Raw genomic sequence first — 20770 nt, 5'->3', positions numbered from 1 at the left:
TGACTTATAACACCTCTGTCAAGCCTGGATTGGCTTTAATGAGGTTAAATCTCCTAGTAAGTTAAGAAAGTTCATCAAGAATGGAAGCCCTTGCTTATAAGGGGTACTCGCTTGTTTGACCACTACACACATGCTTTTTTTCATAGCATTTCCTATATTAGAACCTCTTCTCCCTCCATGAACCCTGTTGATAGCCTATCTACCCTACAAATATTGCCTCAAATATGAAGCTATTTTGGAAACCTTCAAGTTGGAAATGATCTTCTCATTCTTCGCCTTTATGTACCATTTTGCTTAAGTTGCTCTTATACACTTACATAGTATAATATGCATTAACAGTATTTGGGCTTGTGTCATATCCTTCTACTATAACGTAAGCACAATGAGACTAAGGACCAAGTCTTATTTCTCTTATATCTCCGTAGGACATAACATAGCACTTAGTACATGGTAAGTATTTAGCAAATATTTGTTAAACTTAATTGCAGTGTCTTCTCTTCAAGGCCAGCTATTTTATTGTTCAAAATCTAGTTCAAGGATAATTACTACAGGAAGGTAAGACTCTGCAAGCTATACAGAGAGAGGTATGAGTTTCCACCCAACTACACTACAGTTTCTATCAATAGCTCGGTGTGATCTTGTCTACCTCTAAACAATAACAACCTTATAGTGGGACTTCCAAATTCATGTCCCTTTCATTTCACTCTTATGAGTGCCCAAGTTAAAACACTTGGTTGTAATGAGGCTACTCTTTTTCCTGTCTTGCTTTCCTCTATGTAGGTACACAATAGGGCCCACCTTTTGAAGTGCTAGAAGCTGATGCCGGCCGGGAGGAACGCTTGCGCTGCCCATTTTCCCCACTCTCAGGGGCAGTGGTGGGCTCCTCAGCTCTTGAGTTTCTCCGGCTTGGAGTTTTAGACTTCTCCCCTGTCTCCTTGGGCTCATTACTAAAGGAAGGATAAAAGCACAGAATTTCTAGTAAGGGGCACATACTTGGCTATAGAATTAGGGAAGGGTATAACAAGCAGAAGTTAGAAACAGGAGGCAGGTGTTGAAGGGGCAGATTAGAAGAAAAAGTCCCAAAACAGAGGTTAGCTGGCAGAAGGGTACACTATTTCACACAAGGGTAAAGCAGTAGCTGTCAAAAGACAGGACTCTCAAAATTCAGAAAGCGGCACATGATTTCACAAGGAATTGTTTTATTCATATTTCAGGGTCATTCCTAATAATCAGATCCCTTAAGTAGAAATGGTCCTATCTTATTAATACTTCCAGTCTTAGAAACGTGTCCCTAAACTGCCTGTTGTCTGAACTAACCACTATTTACACTTCAAAGCTTGCTCTTTCACTCTATATTTAAATGCACATGTACATTACACTGTACATTTAAAACACTGTCACGGGAGAACACGGCAAGCACTGGGCTGGCTGTAAGGCTAACATATTAACTTGTACACCAGTTACTTGGACTTCCATATATGAACCACTCATGACAAGAAATAGAATGAAGGCCTTAAATCTGCCCAGCAAGTATCTTTGAGCTTCCCATTAGCTCATTAAAACGTCAACGGAAAACTAAAGAGTATCTGTATAAATGTAGACTTTTTCTAACCAACACCCTGCTGTATTATACCTGTCCCCAGGTACATTAGTCTTCTTCCCTCACCTCTATCCAGTTGCTTCTCTTTTATATCTGCCTCATCAGAATGGACAAGGCTATTCTCTATTTAACTGCCCAAAAGAAAAGCCTTGTTCCACTGCAGCACTTTCCCACCCTTCTGCTAGTCAATCACCACCAATGGCTAGTACCAAATTAAGTTCCTCTCTTCTCTTTCCTCCTGCAAAAATCCTCCATCCTCCTTCTAGTATCACCACGATCAGGAATTCTTCTGTTGGTTCCCTTCCCTGAAGTCCCATTTTTGGATAGTTTTAATTGTTAGGAAGTTTGTTTCTTAAATTGAGCTGAAATCTGCTCCTGTGCAGTTTGCACCCAATTCAGCTTTCTAAGGTAAAAAATATCTAACTGAATTTTCACAACAGCCCTTCCTGACAGTCTTCAAGCAGACACTGAATGACCACATTATCAGGGAGATTTTATAAAAACGATTCTTAAAGTGGGTACAAGGTTGGACTGGAGATTTCTTAGGTCTCTTCTATCTATAAAATCCTGTGACTCTACATATGCTACGTGTTGAAAATAGCAGTATGATGGAAAGAACCCTGAACTAAACGTCAAAACTGGGCTTAGACATAGCCCTGCTACTTATTTATTGGGTGACCTTGGGCAATTAATTTACCTCTGGGACTCAGTTACCCTACCTGTACAATGATAAGGATGGACCAGATGTAGTCTAAGGCTCTTTCTTCATTCCAATATTCAAGAAATCTATGACCTCAAAAAGCTGTCTTTCCATTGGTATAAATAATTAGTTTAACTGTATAATGTCATTCATTTCCAACGGTGAGGAGATAAGGCCCACATTCTTGCGTGCACAAGAAGCAGATAGGCATACCTATACCCACAGTAAAATAGAAATCACCAGGCTTTATTAGGAGAAACCCTAGCTCTGGGGGCTAAAGTTAATCTGCAGTTAATGACAGTGACAGCTAGTCAATTTAGAGGGGAAATACAGGTGAATGAAGTGAAGAAAAAGGAAAAGGAGAGAAGTCATTTACAAACTGAGAAAGCTGACACTCTTCCAAGAGACTTATATTCCTGCTGAATCTGCAGGAACTATCATCTTACCTTTGACTGGAGACTACAGCAGCATTTGCTTCCAGTTCTGCAAGAAACATAAAAGGAGACTAAGAAGACCTCCTTTGCAGAAGCTGTTGTGACATGGCCACAACCAAAAATACAGATGTCTCAAGTCTCCCTGCCCAAGGACACTCGTGGCAGATGGCAGAGACTCATGGCTAGTATTTATACTGCACAATGAATATGGGCTGTATGAAACCTGGTCTATTTTTTCAACAACTCTATGCTGTAAACAAGACTTTTAACAGCAATGCCATTTGACATTAAAGTAACTAAATCTAGAGCTTGACTTTTAAATAGATCCATTAAGTCCTAGACTTCCAAAAATATTAGTATTCAAGTGCTACCTAAGAATTATTCATTTTAATGCTGTTATGCTTCAGGACTAAAGTAAGTCCCCATCAATTCTGACAGTCAATGAACACTATAAGACAAGGACAGATTTAGGAGATATGGGATGAATACAGGGTTCTGGGTAATGTTTCCACCCCTCTCTGCTTTTGTCTGCCATCTTGTGGTCACTTGAGAAAGTCAGCTGGGCTGGAGCAAATTCTTGCTGACAAAAACATTCCTCAGAGACATATAACTTCATTCCAAGATTTGACAACAGATCACTCACATCAAATAGGAATGCTGAATTAAACTTTTTTTTCTGCTAACTAGGAATATTTTCTATTTCTCCGTTTATATTAACATGACATTGACAATTAAGCAATGTTATAAAAATTCTAACCAGCATCTCATCACATAGGGTTTCATACTTTAACTGTCTATGCTATAAAATTAGATTTATCATCTCATTCACTAATTGTTTCATATTGTCTACATTTTACCCTTACAATGAGGCTTAGAATAGTGCCCAGCATATAGTAGGCACTTAATAAATGTTTACTGATTGGAAAACTCTTTATGGGCAAGGACCTAGTTTTATGTTTTCTTATGAAAAATTCTAAACAATAACCATCAACATAAACCAACATTTATATACACAAACAAAAGAAAAAGATTATACAGGAAACTGATTTACAGACTAAGGAGCTCATGTAGTCAGCCCTAGGGTGTGTTTCTGTCTCTAAAACGCTCCCTCTATTGCTTATGAAATAGGCCGCCTTCATTCCTCAGTCTAGCATTTGAGGTACTCCACCAATGGATGTTAGCCTACATTTCCAGCTTTATGTTTCACTACTCGCCCCCTACTCTTGGTACTCTATGCTCCAGTCTAGTGGGACAATTTGTTACAGTTAGTCTGTGCCCTTGTACATATTATTGTTTACTGGGGGAATGCCAACCCCAATTCAATCTCTGTCTGCTAAAAGCCTATCCATTCTTGAAGACTCAGTTTAAATGTGACCCTCCTCTATTAAGCCAAAGTGATATCTTTCTCCCACAAATCTTCATAGTACTTTCCAGTTTGTATGGTAGTTGTATATGTAATAACTTCCCATAAGACTTTAAGTTTCTCAATTGTCTCTGAATATTCCAGCTCCATGCCCAAGACTCTGCATGAGTTTAATACATATCTACTGAGTTTAATTAATAACTTTCAAATTAATTCAATCAATAAGTATTAATATTGAGTGCTTATAGGTCCAAAGCATGGCACTATGGGAGATACAATGAAATTAATTACATGATCCTTGTCCTCAAGGAGCTTAAAATCTAGTTTGATAGAAAAAAAAACAAAAATTTTGCAATTTTGGACTGGAATAATTGGGTACAATCTCAAAGAGGAAGGCAGGATTTGAGCTGGTCTTTGAAGGACAGGCAGTATTTTGATGGGCAGAGAACTGCTATGAGAACATGCGTAAGCATGCTTAGGAGAAAGCTAAAAGAACAATCAGGCTGGAGCAGAAAGTTCAGGAGGTTAAAGTCAGATTGTGGGAGGCCTAAAATACTACTAGTGGCTTCTTTATTTTGCATGAAGATGAAAAGTCATCAAACATATATGGATTTTTTTTTTTGTACAGAGGCATGACAAATGGTTTGGAGAGAAATAAGCTAAGATGCTTATTATCATGACTACGTAACACATTTTTCTTTTTAATCTTTTATTTGAAGGTCTTAGGAACATGTTGCTATGCTGTGTACTACAAATGAGACAGGATAAGAAAAATGGTGTTTCTCAAGTCTGATCTTCAAGCATTTAAAGCTTGTTATTCTTATCACAACACTCTTCCTGGCAACCCTCAGTTAAAAAAAAAAAAAAAGGCCTGATTACTTTCTCTCTCTCTCTCTCACACACACCCCCCCATCCATATCTAAAGTAGACTAAGCCATGACAAAAAGACTTCTTCAATTATCAGTAAAATTCAGGGGAAGGCCTAATTAATATAATTCAGGCAGGATATGTATATGAACTTAGATCCTAACAATTGTATCCTACAGTATCTGTCAGATCACTCTGGTTTCCTTCCTCTGGAAATACTACTCCAGGACTATGTGGAGCATCCTAGGCTTAGGGGACAAACAAAAACCTACACACACATGGCTGAAATGACTTTCATTTGCTAGAACTGTTTTACAATTTAATCAGAAATCTGCTACACAAAGTCCTGACTTTAGTCATAATTAATGTGAGCACTATTTAACAGCATTTTCATTTTCTGTTAGCTAGCAATTCCCCAAGGTTCCTGGGAATGCTGAAGCAACGGGACCATAGATGAGCAACAAAAGAATACTAAGAGTTCTGTTGGTTTACAGAATATGGCACTAGATTAAGAGCAAGGATAGCTCTGTTCTAGTTGTATGATGGCCAAGAGAAGAGCCATTAAAAGTGTTTGCATATTTTTGCACAGGGAATTAACAATCTGGTGGCTACGTGGAAGATGGATTAAAGGAGGCAGAGATTAAACTGGATGAGAGACCTGCTTGAATTGTCACATGATCATATAATACAATCCTCAGTCAAGGGAGTTGGACTAGATGACTAAATGGACTTCTCTTAGAATCCATGACTTTGTGACTTGAAAGAATTAAAGTGTCTTTTGTCAGTTAACTGGTTAATTACTACTACAAATAGGGAGAAGGCAGGAAGGCTAGATAGAGTATCTGAATGCAAGAATGGAGTCAATCAAAAGCCTGTCATCTTACAGCAAAGTTGGTTTCTAAAAGGACATATAAAAGTTTTTAATGGTTTCCTTCCTTGAGCTGATATTTTTTCCTCAACAGGGTAAGAATGTGTGAAAATGAAAGCAAGGTAAGCCCCAATAAGAGGCCTAAAGCTAAGCTTATTACCCTCCAGTCCATTCTAATCCAAAGAGAAGCTTTTCCAAAGTATACTCTACCTGGTCTGTGTGCAGGTCCCTGAGGTGGTACAGCTGGGATCTCCTTCTGGGCCAGATTTGGTGAAGGTGCTAAAATAAGTGAGGAAAGCAGGGTGATCTAATTTTCTTTTTCAAAGCAAAATAAAACGTAGTGTTGCAGTGTGTGGCTTGATAACAGAAAGAACTTTTAAGCAGCCTTTCTTATAGTCCTAAATGAAGTACGGAGGAGGTGAGGCAGACTTGAATTTACAAATAAATTCCAAGCCTTATTAAGAAGTTCATCTTTATTCACTGGCAAAGACCAGCACTTGGAAGTGTGTGTATATGTACACGCAAGAATGCCAGTTCTCCTCTTCTCCAGGACAACTGCCCCTTTACAGCTCTATTTTTTTTGTTCTTTAGAGTCAGCTATTCAAAGACACTTTAAGAATCCTGAATGAAGGTCTTGGCAGGAAATTCAATCACTTCCACAGGATATATAGTCTACCGTTAAATCTTATTTTGTCCTACTCCCTAATGAGATTATAAGCTTTCTAAGGGCAAGAATCACCTCATGTACTTCTCTATAACCATCACAGTACCTAGCAGTGCTGGACATGAAATAAGTACTTAATGTGTACAAGTTTAATTAGTCCAAAATTCTGAGATCATATACCAAAATGCAAAACAAAAACAAAAATGTAGATGTCTTTTAGTAAACAGCATTATAAAGAATCAGGGCAGGCAGCCCCTACATCCCAGCATCGGAGCTGTTACTATGAGCTAAAGGCACTAGGAAATGCTTATCACTACTCTGGGGACAGCTGTCAATAATTACAAGCCTGGGGGAGGGGAGGAGGAGGAAGGGGACATAAATATAAAGGGTAGTACCAATAAGCCACTAGCTGTGAGATCTCAAAATGTGGGTCTGAAAGAATATGTAGAAGCACCATTCCAGGGCAGTTTAGAAAGGGTGATATGGATTTGAAGCTGAGGTTTCCAGGACCCATATTTTAAATCAAAGCCCATTGTTGTGTCAGGTTCTATTCCCTTACTGGTTAGCTGAATGGTTCCCTAGGGCTTTTGTCCATGTGACTGGAACCAGAGGGGATGAGTATTTTCTAAGAATAACCAAGTGATGGTGGTGGTGTCTGAAAAGACCCCACAGCTGGGGTTGTCTAAAGGTTGTAGAAGTAGAGTTAAGTGAAGGATCTGAATCATTACAAGTCACTCAAAGAACAGCTGGAATGATAAATTAACCCCAGGCTTGATTGGTATCTACTGAGGCCTTTCTTTCTCTCTCAGCTAGGGTACAATAAATAGCAGAGATGAAGCTGCAATCAACAGTAGAAATTCCACAGTCATATAGGGTCCTTGATATTTTATCCTCATATATCTACTTGGTACGATGTACTAGAACGAACATCAAACAAATGTTTCAATTCAAAGATTAGGTGGTGATGCTGACTGTAAGAGCCCCGAAATAAGTTTTGTTCTTTCCTAGAAACTACAAATTGGTAGAATCCCCTTTTTCTTCAATGATGTGGTCATTCACATGGATTCTTATTAATGTTACATTTTATCTCCTCTGACAAAGTTTAATACTATACTGTCAACCTTTTCTACTACAATAATGCCCCTTATCACAAGGAATTACACAGAAGGTATTTGGAAATTAAAGCAAATGCTCACTAGAAAGCAGTACCTACTCTTAAATAGTTTTCCAAATCCTTCTGGATAATTTTAGATGCAAAGATTTCCCTGTCACTATTTCAATAATACTATATAGTTCTGAATGCCATCTAATCATCTCAGTCTTCCTGATGTGATTGTAAATATTATTAGTTTCTTGGCATGTGAGGTAATAATGTTCCCTGAAGGGAAGAAATGCAAAAACACAATAGGAAGAGTCTACTTTAAGCAACATCTGGCTTCCACTTCATTTTTAGGTTTCATATGTATCAGTAGAATGGTGTTTGAAAAACAAATACGGGTATCACTTTTTAAATACTAGCTGCTTCTTTGTCTTAAATATCTAGTTCCAACTCTTCATATGTAAGGCGTATTTTAAATTGGGTGTCTCGAGGACAGTCTGTCTGTACGTGTCGGCAAGGATTTAGCAAAATCACAATGTGGCATAATGGAAAAAGCACTACAGTAAGAGTCCAGGGATTTGGGTTCTAATGCTGGTTCCATTACTTAAAGACAAACTAGTCCTTTTTTGTATCCGTAAAACATTATCAGCATAGTGCCTGGCACATAGTAAGCACTTAATAAATACTTATGATTGAAGAACCTTGAGGGAGGACTCCCACTTTCTCTGGGCCTCCCTTAGAAAATGAGAGGCCTGGGCTTGACGATCTCTAATGTCTCTTCCAACTCTAAAATTCTACAAATTTATAACAATGTTAATGAAAAAAAAAATTATATAAGCCTATATTAATTTTAATGCACTATTAACCAGTCTGCCTACATAAAATAAATAGCTTCAGTGGAAGAAAGGCCTTATGTTTTTTGTCCTTCAGGATAAGACATCAGGAGGGTCTTAAATCAACTTCCTTTCCTCTAGCCATGGCCCAAACTTCTTAAATTCACTGTTAAGTTGCTAACTCACTGCATGAGAAAAACCACAAGGCTCGGAGTACATACCTATATTCTGCAGAAGCTCTGGGTGGGTTCCTGCTTTCTCTTCCACTAGGCCAATTCCAAGCTGTTCAGTCACTATGCCACCATGATTACTTTTAGTATTTGGGGTTGTGGAAGCAAGCTCTGAAATCACTGGGGCATTTACCATGGATGGTGCGCTGGCAGGAGAAGCACTGCTCAATAAGCTTGGCGCCACTGATACTGAGGAAGAAGAAATAGCCATGGTGCTAACACTTTGTGTGCCAGGCCCAGGTGTGCTTATCTTTAGCAGAGTGGGTGCCGGGGGTGTGGTGGCCTTATTGTCCGGTTCTGTAGTTATCTGCTCAGTTCCCACATTACACAGGGCTGGCATTTCCAGGCCCTGGCCTTCAGCATCTCCATCCACAGAATACTGTTCCTCCCCTTTTTCAAGAGATCCTGTTACCTTCTTGCATGCCTTGGTCAACAAAATCTGACCAATCTTGTCCACTTTCCCCTTGCCCTTACTAGATGAAACTGGGCTTCTTCGGTTGCCAGAGGAACCTGGACTACTGGTAAGAAGAGGTGAAACCATCACTGCTGATTGTGCAGCTGCTACAGGGCACTGATCTGATGAAACACTAACTTGAGGACTAGCCTCATCTGGACTAAACTCTTTAACTTGCTGGACAGGGGTCTGTGTAGGAACACCTGAAGAAGCTGTGGATGGGGGAGAAGGAAGCTGCATGGGTGCTGCCCGTGAGTTAAGAACCAAAGACCTGTTGGTCGGTATGCTTGGGGAAGGACTACTGGATGGTGCACTAGGAGGTGCAGGAGCAGAAGAAAACTTTATGTTCTGGGGTATGTGCAAAGGGCCAACCACTGCCACAGGCTGTGGCATTAAATTGGAGTTAGAGGTCAGTGGGGCTGCAGGAATTGTGCTTGACTGAGATCCTTTCATAACCTGAATTATCGAGGATGAATTTATAAATACAGGTGTAATGAACTGAGGTCGAGCACTGGACTGAGCTGATGACTGCCCCTCAGAAACCATAACTTTGTTCCCCACATTGGGCATTGTGACTACTGTCGACATTAATGTAGGCTGCAGGTGAGATGGCAGAGGTGTTGATGTATTAGAAGAAGTAGTAATGGGGTTTGAAGTTACAAAGACAGTTATTTGGTTTGGTGGCAAAGGAGTAGAAATAGAGGAGCTGACAGGCCTGGACATTATTGGGGGTACGTTTGGTGTGACACTGGAGTTGACCTCACCCAATTCTTGGTGCATGTGGGCTGAACAAGGCTCATTACTGTGAGGCAAGTTTAAGGGATTAGAAGATTCCTTACCAGAAGGTGGATCCTGCAGTGGAGGAATGACAGCTATCTTTTTTAGTTCCTCCCCTGATGACACTGTAGGTGACACTTCAAGACTGGTAAGTCCAGGGGGCTTAATGGTAACATTAGGAGCTCCAGAATTATCAAGAAGTTGACTTAGAGATGTTGGGGCTTCTCTCATAGCAGAAGAGAGCATAGATTTGTTCTCTTCTACAATAGGAAGCTTGCTAGTGTCTAAAGGTTGCATCTCCTTCTTTTGCTGGTCTTCAGAAACCATCATCTTCATTTCCTGGATAGGAATGGCTTTCAGCTCAACATTTGCCTGCTCTTTATTACCCGCGGCAGTCTGGCAGTCACTGTCCGGGGGAACATTAAGACTGTCTTTGTTATCCTCCGTAATACTAGTTACTACAGCCAAAGGCACAGTTGGGTTTGGTGGATTCAGCATGTTGTTATTAGGAAAATTCCCAGGTACAGGTGTGGGTAAAGAAGCAGAATTGGCCAACACATTTCTTTGCAATTCTGCACCCTGCATCAGAGCTGGATTTGTCTGGGACGTCAAAGACAACTTAGGTGTTTTTGAGTTTTGTCTGCCTGGACTTGGTGTAGTTTTCCTACTTGACCCGGGACTAGACCTTCGACTACTGCTTGGACTAGCTCGCTTTGCTCCTCCAGCATTAGCCTGCTTTCCAGAATTAACTACAACAGAATCCAACTTATGAGTCTGTGGAGGAGTAAAGTTCGATGGATTATTAATAGTGAGATTTGAAGGGGCTTGTCCAATGGCCTTCAAAGTAGTTGGATTAAGACCCTGCTGATCAAATCCTCTATTCAGATTAGGCCTGGGAGGCAAAGGAATATTAATCTGAGGAGGAAAAAGACCTGCTATAGAAGCATTGAGCCGTTCTGGTGACAAACTTATTTCTGAAGGTTCTGTGCTAGGTGGGCGGTTGTTTGGTGTCTGAGGGTAATAGGGCCTCGGGCTCGCCCTATTTGGTGTTTTAGGCCTGGATGTCTGTGTAGGGGTGGCAACATTTGGAAAATGGTGACCATGAGAACTAGATAAAGAATTAACTGGTGGTTGCTGTGGACTTGCACCTTGAGTAGCAGAAAGGGTAGATGGTCCTGGTTTCGGCCCTGCTATCATTAATTGATTTTGAGAAACTACTAAATGTGAAGTCAGGTTATTTGAAGCCCCTGAGACTGGAGGAACTTCATTTCCACTTCCTTCAGGAAGTGATGCCACTTCTCCCAGAGGTGAATTGGAAGGATTCTGTATATTATCTGGGTATACCATCTTTCTTGCATTATTCCCCAAGGGAGGATTTACTGGCAATGGCATTCTTTGCTTATCGGGAGATGGTGGTACTGAGCCAGGACCTTGCAGGCTGACCATTACTGACATGCCACCACTCTGCTGCATGGGCATTCTCTGTGCATCTGGGTTTAGGGGACCCCTTGTGGGGTGAACATTTTGGGACACAGGCAGTCTGACTGATTTGGGATCTTGCTGCATCATCAGCATCATCATCATTTGTTGCTGCTGTTGCTGTGACTGTGCCTGAGTAGGGGGTGGTGGCGGGGGCTGTGGTTGAGGTGGCTGTGGTGGTGGCTGCTGTGGAGGTGGCTGCTGGGATGGCGGCACATGCTGCATGAGTTGAGGAGGCATCTGTTGTAGTGGCCTTTGTTCAACTTGTTGAGATGGATAACCTAGAACGAGCCCCCCAAATCAGGGAAGTTAGATTTCCAACAAGTTCAGGAATCTGTAAAGCATTTTCACAAATATTCAGTGATACTTCTGAGGAAGGCCACATCGAATCTATACAAACAGTGCAAGCACAATCATTTTTCCAGGACGCAGTCTTTTGGCACCAGGCATGCATATAGTTTAAGAAAACGTAAAGAAGCTTAGGAGAGGGCAAAATCACTAGTACTCCTGAGCCCCTGGGGTATGAATGAGGCGCTAGTGATTCCAGGTTCTGACAACCGTACAGCTATTCATTGCAAGAGGTAAAGTCCAGGTGACATATCTCCCAAAAATGTGGATTAAGGTGCCAAAGCCAATCACATGGATGCTTTTTACCATCTGGAACTTTTGTGTCATATAGATGCCATCTGACTTTCACTATACATATAAATGAAGTGATTTCCTCCATTGTAAGAATTAACTAATTTTCTCACATTTCTCATGGTTTTGTTGACAACTGTAAAGGAACAGATAGCTTTATGACTTGTAAAATTGAGATAGTTTTAAAACAAGTCTAGGATTTACTTCCTTAAGAAAAGTAAATCTTAGTGGCAACTTGGCTGTCCTGGCTCCCCAGGACATTTATCAGTTGAATGAACTATAAACTACAAGGAGATAGATACATATACAAACTCTGGAAAGGGACCTTTATGTATTTATTCATAAGTCCATTTTTTAAAATTGTCCCTTACCCCCTTATTTACTTATACTTCTTTATTTTTTCCACTTGCAGAAACATTTCTCGGTGACTCACACCATTAGAAAACATCAAGACCGAAGACATCACTATTTGACCTACTGGACAACAAAAGGAAAAGAGATGCTAGGGACATAACCACACAGAGCTTCATAAAGGCAAGGCTTAAATAGCTGCCTCATTGCTTACAAAGAAGCATTACTTATTATAGTACTGAAAATAACTACCAAAAAGGACGCTGACATCAACAATGAAGGTAAGTGGGTTGGAGGGAGAGGGGCACAGGGCTGAGATACAGCTTTTGTAATAGAAATTGTTAAAACTGTACAACAATCAGGCACAGCAGGTTTAAAAGCTTTGTAGAAGTGTTTTTTGGGTTTTTTTAAGACTTGGCAAAACTGAATGGACGTTAGCTTAATTACACACATGACTCAAGTGTTATTTTGACCCTTATGGAGAAGTGTCATCCAAGAACAGAATAAATGATAATTTCATCTGAGCTAAGATCTATTTGGCACCTAATGGTAAATGCTACAGAATCGAGATTTGGATGGTCTTATCCATGTTTTTTAAAATGCAATATAACTTCTCTTTTAAACAAACTGTTTCAAGGTAAAATACAGTATTCTTATATATTTAACTCTTGTCCTTGAGGTATTTCTCTCAAAATAAATGAGGAAGATACCTACTAACACAATCAAGCATATTATGTGATGAATATAACATTCTTTTCTATATGAGGCACAGATTCTACAATGTGCATTACTTAATATCATGCACCAAAGCAGTTATGGTTTCTCCATAAGTTCCCTGATGCTAGTGCCATGATACAGGTGAGAAAGATCCTCTTTCAAACTGCTGCTTCAGCAGCTGGTACATCTTCCCTGAAACAGGAAATAGAGCACCCATCCAGAGTGTAGCAGGGAACACTGTAGCATCATCTAGTGGAAATTACAATCCTGGATATGGATGTACTGAAAGGTCCAGGGACTGGCAGTAGCTGAACAGTCACAGAGTTCCTAACAGTGTAAAAGGTGAACAGACAGATGGTTTATGTGGGAAGATCCTAAGGAAGATCAGGCAGGAGCATCCAACGCCCTTCTACCATTAGTTACTCCTATGGACAGAGTATTGGCTCTACCTGTCCCAGGTTGGTGAACAGACATCTTAGTGAACCCTACCATTTATAGATATAGACGATATTACACCTGAAATGGGTCCTATCACATTCCTAGATGCTAAAGTGACAGTACCTAAGACCAGCACTTCTTTTTGACATCAAGCTTTCCAGTACTGAATACATGTATCATTTATTTCTTGGAAATCCACAGCTTACAACGCAGAAAGAGCAGCTGAACATATCAGATCAGATAGTAGGGAAAACTCCTCATTTAAACTTGACTTCTCTGAATATGGCTGGGACTTGGCTGTATACTGTCAGGATCAGGGAGGTCCATCCCATTTCAGTCTTCCTTTGGAAGAAGCTGAAAGGTCCAAGTGGAGGTGAGTCCAAAGGTACATGTACCTTCAGACAGGCTTTATTATTATTTTAAAGATTTATTATTCAACAACACAACAAAATTCTCAAACATCACACACGCCAAAATGTTCAGGAAATACAAATGGGTCACAATGGACAAAATAGTGTTGCTTCTTCCTTGAGGGGAAGGAGGAACACCAACAAAGCCCCCTTTCATATGTCATAGACAAGACAAGTGACATCATTATGCTTTATCACCTGGTGGCCTACTTGCAAAATCTGAGAGTTTAGGGCCTGTGCTGTCCAAGTTAATTCCTTGTTCTCCAGACAGTGGTTGTTGGTCGGACTCTTCAAGGCCAGTTGGGCGTGTATCTGGGGTACTAGGTTGAAAAAAGAAGAAATAAAAGCAAAGCATTTGAAAGTTAACAAGCAAAATTAATTTGACCTTAAGCTACCCTTTTTTATAAGCCAACATTTACAGGAATTATGATTCTTCCTATGATTTAAATAGTCTATGTGATCTGGTAATTGGGTGAAATATTACAGGCCACCAAGTTAAAAATCACATTTTTCCAAATTATTTTTGCACAACTACAATTTTTACTGTAATATAATCACCAGAATCAAAGAATTTTGGAGGTGGAAAGAATGATTCACAGACTTAGAGGTTCAAATCTAAAGTCTTTCCCCACTCTCATCAATCCTCCCCCTTCTACTGCTAAAGTGATCTTTTTAAAGCTCAGGTCTGACAATGTCACCTTACTACTCAATAAACTCTAATGGCTCCCTATTACCTCTAGTATCAAATTAAAAAACCTGTTTGACTTTTAAAGCCTTTCATAACCTGGCACTTCCTACCTTTCTAGTTTTCTTGTACTTAGTGATCCAAGGTCACTCCAGCACCTGAGCCTTTTCACTGGCTGTCTCCTAAGCCTGGAATGCCTCCCCTCCTTCCCTCTATCTCCTGGCCCTACTCCTGTTAGTGCTTTCTATCTGAGACGATCTCCCATTTACACCATATATACCTTGTACATACATAAGTTGTTTGCAAGTTGTCTCTCCCATGAGCTTCTAAAGGGCAGCTCCTATTGTTGTGTCCCTAGTGCCTGGCACATAATAAGTGCTCAATAAATGTTTGTTGATTGGTGACTAATTTGTTTTACAGATAAGGAAGCCAGGACCCAGAAAGGTTAAGTGACTCGCCCAAGGTTACACAGGTAGTTAACAGAGGCGTAATTTGAATTCGTTCCTCTGCTTTTAAATCTAGTGTTCTTTTCGCTGTACTATGCTGCCTTAGTTAAACATTTAATTTAATTCCTTAGTTTTACAGATGAGGAAACTAAGAGACCAAGATAGCTAAAACTGACCTGCCTGCCAAAGGTCAAACAGCAAAGTCAGTGACAGAGCTGGAGCTAGAACCCAGGCCTCCTGGTTCTCTTTCTACTAAACCAACCTGCCTCCCTAAGAGTCACAGGCAGAAGGCATAGTTCAAGACTTCAAAGAAGTTCTGGACTATTGGCATATGACAAAAATGGGTTTGAAGGTGCTGACTCTAAAATATCAACATCTGCAATACCACAACTTCAGAAGCTGAAAAATGTAACCAAGGGGCCTAGTACTTGTTTATTTATCGAGCAGTTTCTTAACAGTGGCTCCAAACAATTCAGTAAGTACTTAAAAGGGGGTAGTGGAGTGGGAGGACTAGAAAGTACGATGGGAAAACTAAACCAAAAAAATCTAGCTGATATTTACCAGCTCTATGACTATGTGACAGTCTAGTTTATCATAAAATGATGATAATACTTGTACTACCTACTTAGGACTTACTATAATCTACCAATATTCTCATCTGCCTGTTTTCAAAGATTATATAAAATTTAACGACTGCCAATAAGTTGAATTGGAGGAGTCTACTATCCTTTTTAGAATCACAGCAGATTAGGGCTGAAAGGAACCTCAAAGACTACACATGAGGACCAAAAAGAAGAAGGAACTTGCCCAAGGCCACAAGTAAATCAGAGGCAAGGCTGATAGTAGGACTCCTAATTCTCCATCTCAGAGTTTTAACACTACACCCTACTGTAACTTCATGGCTAGATTATTTTAGGTAGCCACCAGTCATTGACTGTCCTAGACTGATCCCAATAGCAGTGTGTAGTATATTAATGGAGGCAGCTTCTAGATGCTGAAGCGAGGCATACCTCCCTGAGGACTGAAGAAGACAGAGCAAGAATGTAAGAATATGCCAGTAGCAAATACATAACTATACATTTCAGTTTTTACCATTCAGACTATTGGGAAGAGAATAACCCTCTCAAAACAGAAAATGATGGTACTAAACAAATTATCTCATTAATAGCCACTTTTACAGAAAATAAGGTATACATAAAGTTAGAATTTAAGAAAATAAATCCGTTCTGAAATTATGGCTAGGAATCACTTTTTTTTAATGGCTAAAAGGGAACTGAAATTCAAGTGGGGTAATAGTAAGAGGGCATTTAACAGCCCTCAATGAATTAAAGTTCTGAAGCCCAGACAGATTATATTCTAGGGTCCTATCAATGACTTTTCAAAAATTATAGGGAATGGAAGAGGTGAATCGGGACTAGAGCAGCATATGAATTTGTCCTGATTTTCAAAAGGGAAAACATCTCCAAACTATAGGCTAATAAGCTGAGGAGTGAAAAAAATTCTAGACTGTATTATTAAAAGGCTAATTAAAGAGCATTTAGAAAGGGAAGCAGTGATGTGTTGGTTAGTTTTGTTGAACTGCTCTTCTCCCCCGTATAAAATATTTGGAAATAAAAGAGACTGAGAGATTCTTTTTTCTTTTTTAAAGGAAAGCAGTGACCACTAAGAATCAGTTTGGTTTCATCTAGAATTAATCACTCCTGATGAACCTCACTTCCTTTGTTGAAGGAGTTACTAGACTGCCATAGCGGTAATAGGTTAAAGTTGCAGAAATGAAAATGTAAATTTTATGCAATTAAAAGCCTCCTAGAAATTTGAGATCTTGAAAAGTGGAATAGATTGCATTGAGGGGTAGTGGATTTTTCTTCACTAGAGATCTTCAAGAGAAAGCAAGATGACTATTTGCCAGGGATGCTATAGGGGATTCCTGTTCTAGTACAAATGTCCCTTCCAATGGAAATTCTGTGAATTTGCTCCTATATATGCCTTTAGGAGATTAAATAAAACAAGTTTAATCCGTCTTTCAGCTGACATTCTTTCAAATATCTGAAAGCGGCTATTATGTATGTGCCCTTTCTCTTTTCCTGACTAAACATGATTAACTCCTTCACTTAATTCCCATATTCTGAGGTGCTATCTCATGTAAGTAAACACACTCTCCAGTCCTCTCACCATCCTGGTCAATTTCATCTGGATATTAGTCAACAAGCATTTATTAAGTTCTGGTTCCAGTTTGGCAATAGATTTCCTAAAATATGGCTCTCAGAACTGAAAACAATACCTCAGGCATGGTCTGACCAGGACAGATTCCAGGTAGGACTGTCACCTCTCTTCTTCTGGACACTATGCCTCTCAACAGTACTCTGTTCATCCCTATTACATTTGTTCTTAAATTTGGCTCCTTCAAGCCTGCTAAGATCTCTTTGGAGCCTGACTTTTACCTAATATATTAGCTGTCCCTACCAGTTTTGTAGGTCTGTGTTACCTGCAAGTTTGATAATTGTATGGAACAGCATAGGGTCAAAGACAGATACCTAGGCCTTTCCACTACAGACATGAATCCACCTAACTGGACAATCAATTACACCACTTCTCTCCATCTTATCCATAAAGATGCAATGAGAGGCTTTGTTAAAAATATAGGCATCCTATGATAAGGACTAGGGAAAAAAACAACTTCATGAAACATTTCTGATTCAAGTATGGCAGTCAAACTCCACTGGGAATCAATACAAATCTCTAAGATAAAAGGTCATTCCCCAATAGGTAAATGATCAAAGGATATGAACAAATAATTTTTAAAAAATGCAAACTATCAAGAACTATCTTTAAAAAAGCTCAAAATTATTAATAAGAGAAATAAAAATCAAAACAATTCTGAGGTATCACTTTACACCTATCAAACTGGCTAAGAAAATAAGAGTTAGAAAAAGTCAATGTTGGTGGGAATGCAGGAAAATAGGCAGATTATCTGGTAAGGAACTATGACTTATTTCAACTATTTTGAAAAACAATTTGAAATTAGGTAAGAAAACTTACAAAACCATTTGTATTCTTTGACCCAGTGATCTCATTCTTGGGTTCATACTCCAAAGAAGTTAATTAACAACAAGAAAAGAACTATGCATAGAAATATTCATAGAAGCATTATTTGCAATAGCAATAAAGTTAAAAGTAAGTTGTGTGCCCACTGAACGGGAGAACGATTGAAAAAAACTGTGGTATATGAATGTAATGAAATATTATTGCTCCATGAGGAGCACTGATTATGAAGAATCCAAAGAACTAAGAGAAAACCTACATTAAATGATATGGGGTGAGTAAAACAGAGTATAACATGGAAATTACTACAGATATATCTAAATGAAGACAACTTAAACAACAACAAAATGCAGATAAAAACTTTGACTATTACTGAGTTTAACTTATAAAGTATATACCCATCCTTTCTTTAAAGAAACTGAAAAACCACTGAAGTGTAAAGGTATATTCAGTATCAGTTAAAATTAAGCTTAACTGCTTTGAGGGATTGTACTTGTGGTGGATTCAATTTTAAGAACACAAAAAACTTATTAATAAAAATAAAAACTAAAAAGAAAAAATTACTAACAGTGGCTCAGTATTCACATCTGCCAGTTTTTGCAGAATTCTGGGAAGCAATCTGGCTACGTTTGATGAGGGGACCTAGGTATTCTTTTATTATCTCATTATTTATCTTAGGTTCCAATTCCTCATTAAACATTTGTGACCTATTTTTCCCAGTCAAAAGATCATTCTTCTTGGCAAAGAAAACAAAAGCATTATGCCTTTTTTCTATCATTCATTCAATGTAGGAAAATGCACAATACTTCGGTATTTATGATCATTAACAAATCAGAGTAATCTTTAAATTATGAGCTCTCCTAGTGTTTTTTGTATTAAAATTTCAAAAAATTTGATTTTTATACAACTTTTCAAAAACACATTTCTGCACAAAGTGAAGGAGAACAGTGCTGTCAGGAGTGAAGGTGAATCATTGTCTCCTGTTTCAGAAATCAAAACACTTCTAGCTTCTCTGTGACTCTAAAAGCACTTGATTTTACCTGTATGTGAAGTAAACCTTCTTGGTGTTATCATCTACCAATTTAAAAGTATAAAAACAAATGAAACGCTAGAGGTGCCCATAAAGATCACCAGAGATCTGCTCTATTTCTAATATAGCAAAATCTATGTGGTTGAGGTCAGAGGTTGGGGAAAGCACATGCTTTTTCCCTCTAGCCAGTCCCTGAATTGCAAGGAAAAAAAAATTATCTCAACCCTATACACCTTTTTAGGAAAAAAGCCTAGAAAACTTAAGTGTTTTGACTCAGGTCACACAACCTTTTTAGGAAAGAAAGTTTCCTACATCTTTTTTTTTCCCCACCCTCAACTTCTGCACCAAATAAGCAAAGTTTAGACAGCCAGGGTGGAAAAGACAAGTAGTGGGAAAATGTTAATTCCTCTGCATCGATTCTAACATTTAATTTATGATCTGTATTAGGTAATGATTAAAATAGTGGAAAACAGTCAAAACTTCCAGTGTTAAAGATCACAACTGCACACATCTGTCTTAAGAACAAGAGAATATAGTGGGATTTCATTAATAGAAAGTCTTGTCCTTTTTCCTGTGGGGAAAAATGTCAAGCCCAGCCAAGTCTTACTGAATTCTTATTCTAAACACGGATAGTACTACATAACATTCTGAGACCTTTCAGAAACTCAGCAAATTTGCACAAAACAAAGTCACAAAAATAACAACAAAAACTATGTCTCTATAAACTGTTGATAACCTGTCCTCTAGATAACATTCCTAATAACCATCTCTTATCAATGTAGATTGGCACCTATTCGGCAATTCAGTCTTCAAGAGGTTAAGTGGCTTGCCTACATTCACATGGCCAACCCAGGAAAGCTCAAAAACTGCAGAGATCAGACCATCCTTAAAGAAGTACAATGCTGGTGCAGTTAAGTTGGTGCAGTGGATAGCGCTGGAGTCAGGAGGACCTGAGTTCAAATTTGGCCTCAGACACATGACACTCACTAGCTGTGTGACCCTGGGCAAGTCACTTAACCCCACCGCCCAGCCAAAAAAAAAAAAAAGAAGTATGATGCTAACAGCCATTTTACTATCCTGCAAATGATAAGATTCAAGTCCTGCCAACCTCAACCTTCACAAAGTGAGCCTTTGCACCAGCCAGAATACTGAGTTTTTAGGATGTTTGATTACAAACATCCTTATGGCTTAAAGAAACCAATGAAATCATCTATAAAATTTAAAGCAAGAAGGGGTTTTGCTAGTTGCATGCTATATTTCTTAATATGAGTCTTTGAAATACAGTGCTACTCTGTAGCCACCATGACATTATATTCTAAGTAAATCTCAATGAATATATCCATCTTGGGATAAAAAGAACATTAATAAGTTCAGGGGGAAATGTACTTGGGAAAACTTCTATCTGCAAAACTAACAGGCCATTCAACTAATCTGATCTTTTTCAACCAGTTTTTGGTGGTTTATCGTCTTCTTTGAATATTTCATTATCATGTGGAAGGGGCTCCGAGTTCTCAAAGAAGAGGCAGGTTAAAAGAGTAAAAACTTTCGTTAAGCATACAAGCAAGTCAAGTTTTGAGTAAAGACCAAGCAATAAATTATGTTTTTGTCAGCAAAGAACCAGCCCAGTTTGGCATGGAGGCCCAG

At 39.0% G+C, this 20770-nt stretch overlaps 1 protein-coding gene across 8 annotated transcripts in view; it reads right to left on the bottom strand.

The window, feature by feature from the left end:
* Nucleotides 1-20770, bottom strand: part of NCOA6 (nuclear receptor coactivator 6) — a 69278-nt gene that overhangs the window by 2886 nt on the left and 45622 nt on the right. For 5 of the 8 annotated variants that reach the window (XM_027867267.1, XM_027867271.1, XM_027867268.1 and 2 more), the window contains 5 exons: nt 14122-14243; nt 8650-11649; nt 6043-6111; nt 2747-2783; nt 799-947 (listed from right to left, as the gene is read on the bottom strand). In XM_027867267.1, the coding sequence (XP_027723068.1) occupies nt 799-947; nt 2747-2783; nt 6043-6111; nt 8650-11649; nt 14122-14243 (3377 nt within the window). Of the gene's footprint in view, nt 1-798; nt 948-2746; nt 2784-6042; nt 6112-8649; nt 11650-14121; nt 14244-20770 lie in introns of those variants that run through there. The other 3 variants (XM_027867273.1, XM_027867270.1, XM_027867274.1) reach the window with 3 other exon arrangements.

Source organism: Vombatus ursinus, unplaced genomic scaffold (assembly GCF_900497805.2).
Source record: "Vombatus ursinus unplaced genomic scaffold, bare-nosed wombat genome assembly UNPS02014785.1, whole genome shotgun sequence".
In the NCBI taxonomy this organism is placed as follows: domain Eukaryota; kingdom Metazoa; phylum Chordata; class Mammalia; order Diprotodontia; family Vombatidae; genus Vombatus; species Vombatus ursinus.
This window is presented reverse-complemented; position numbering and strand designations above follow the sequence as displayed.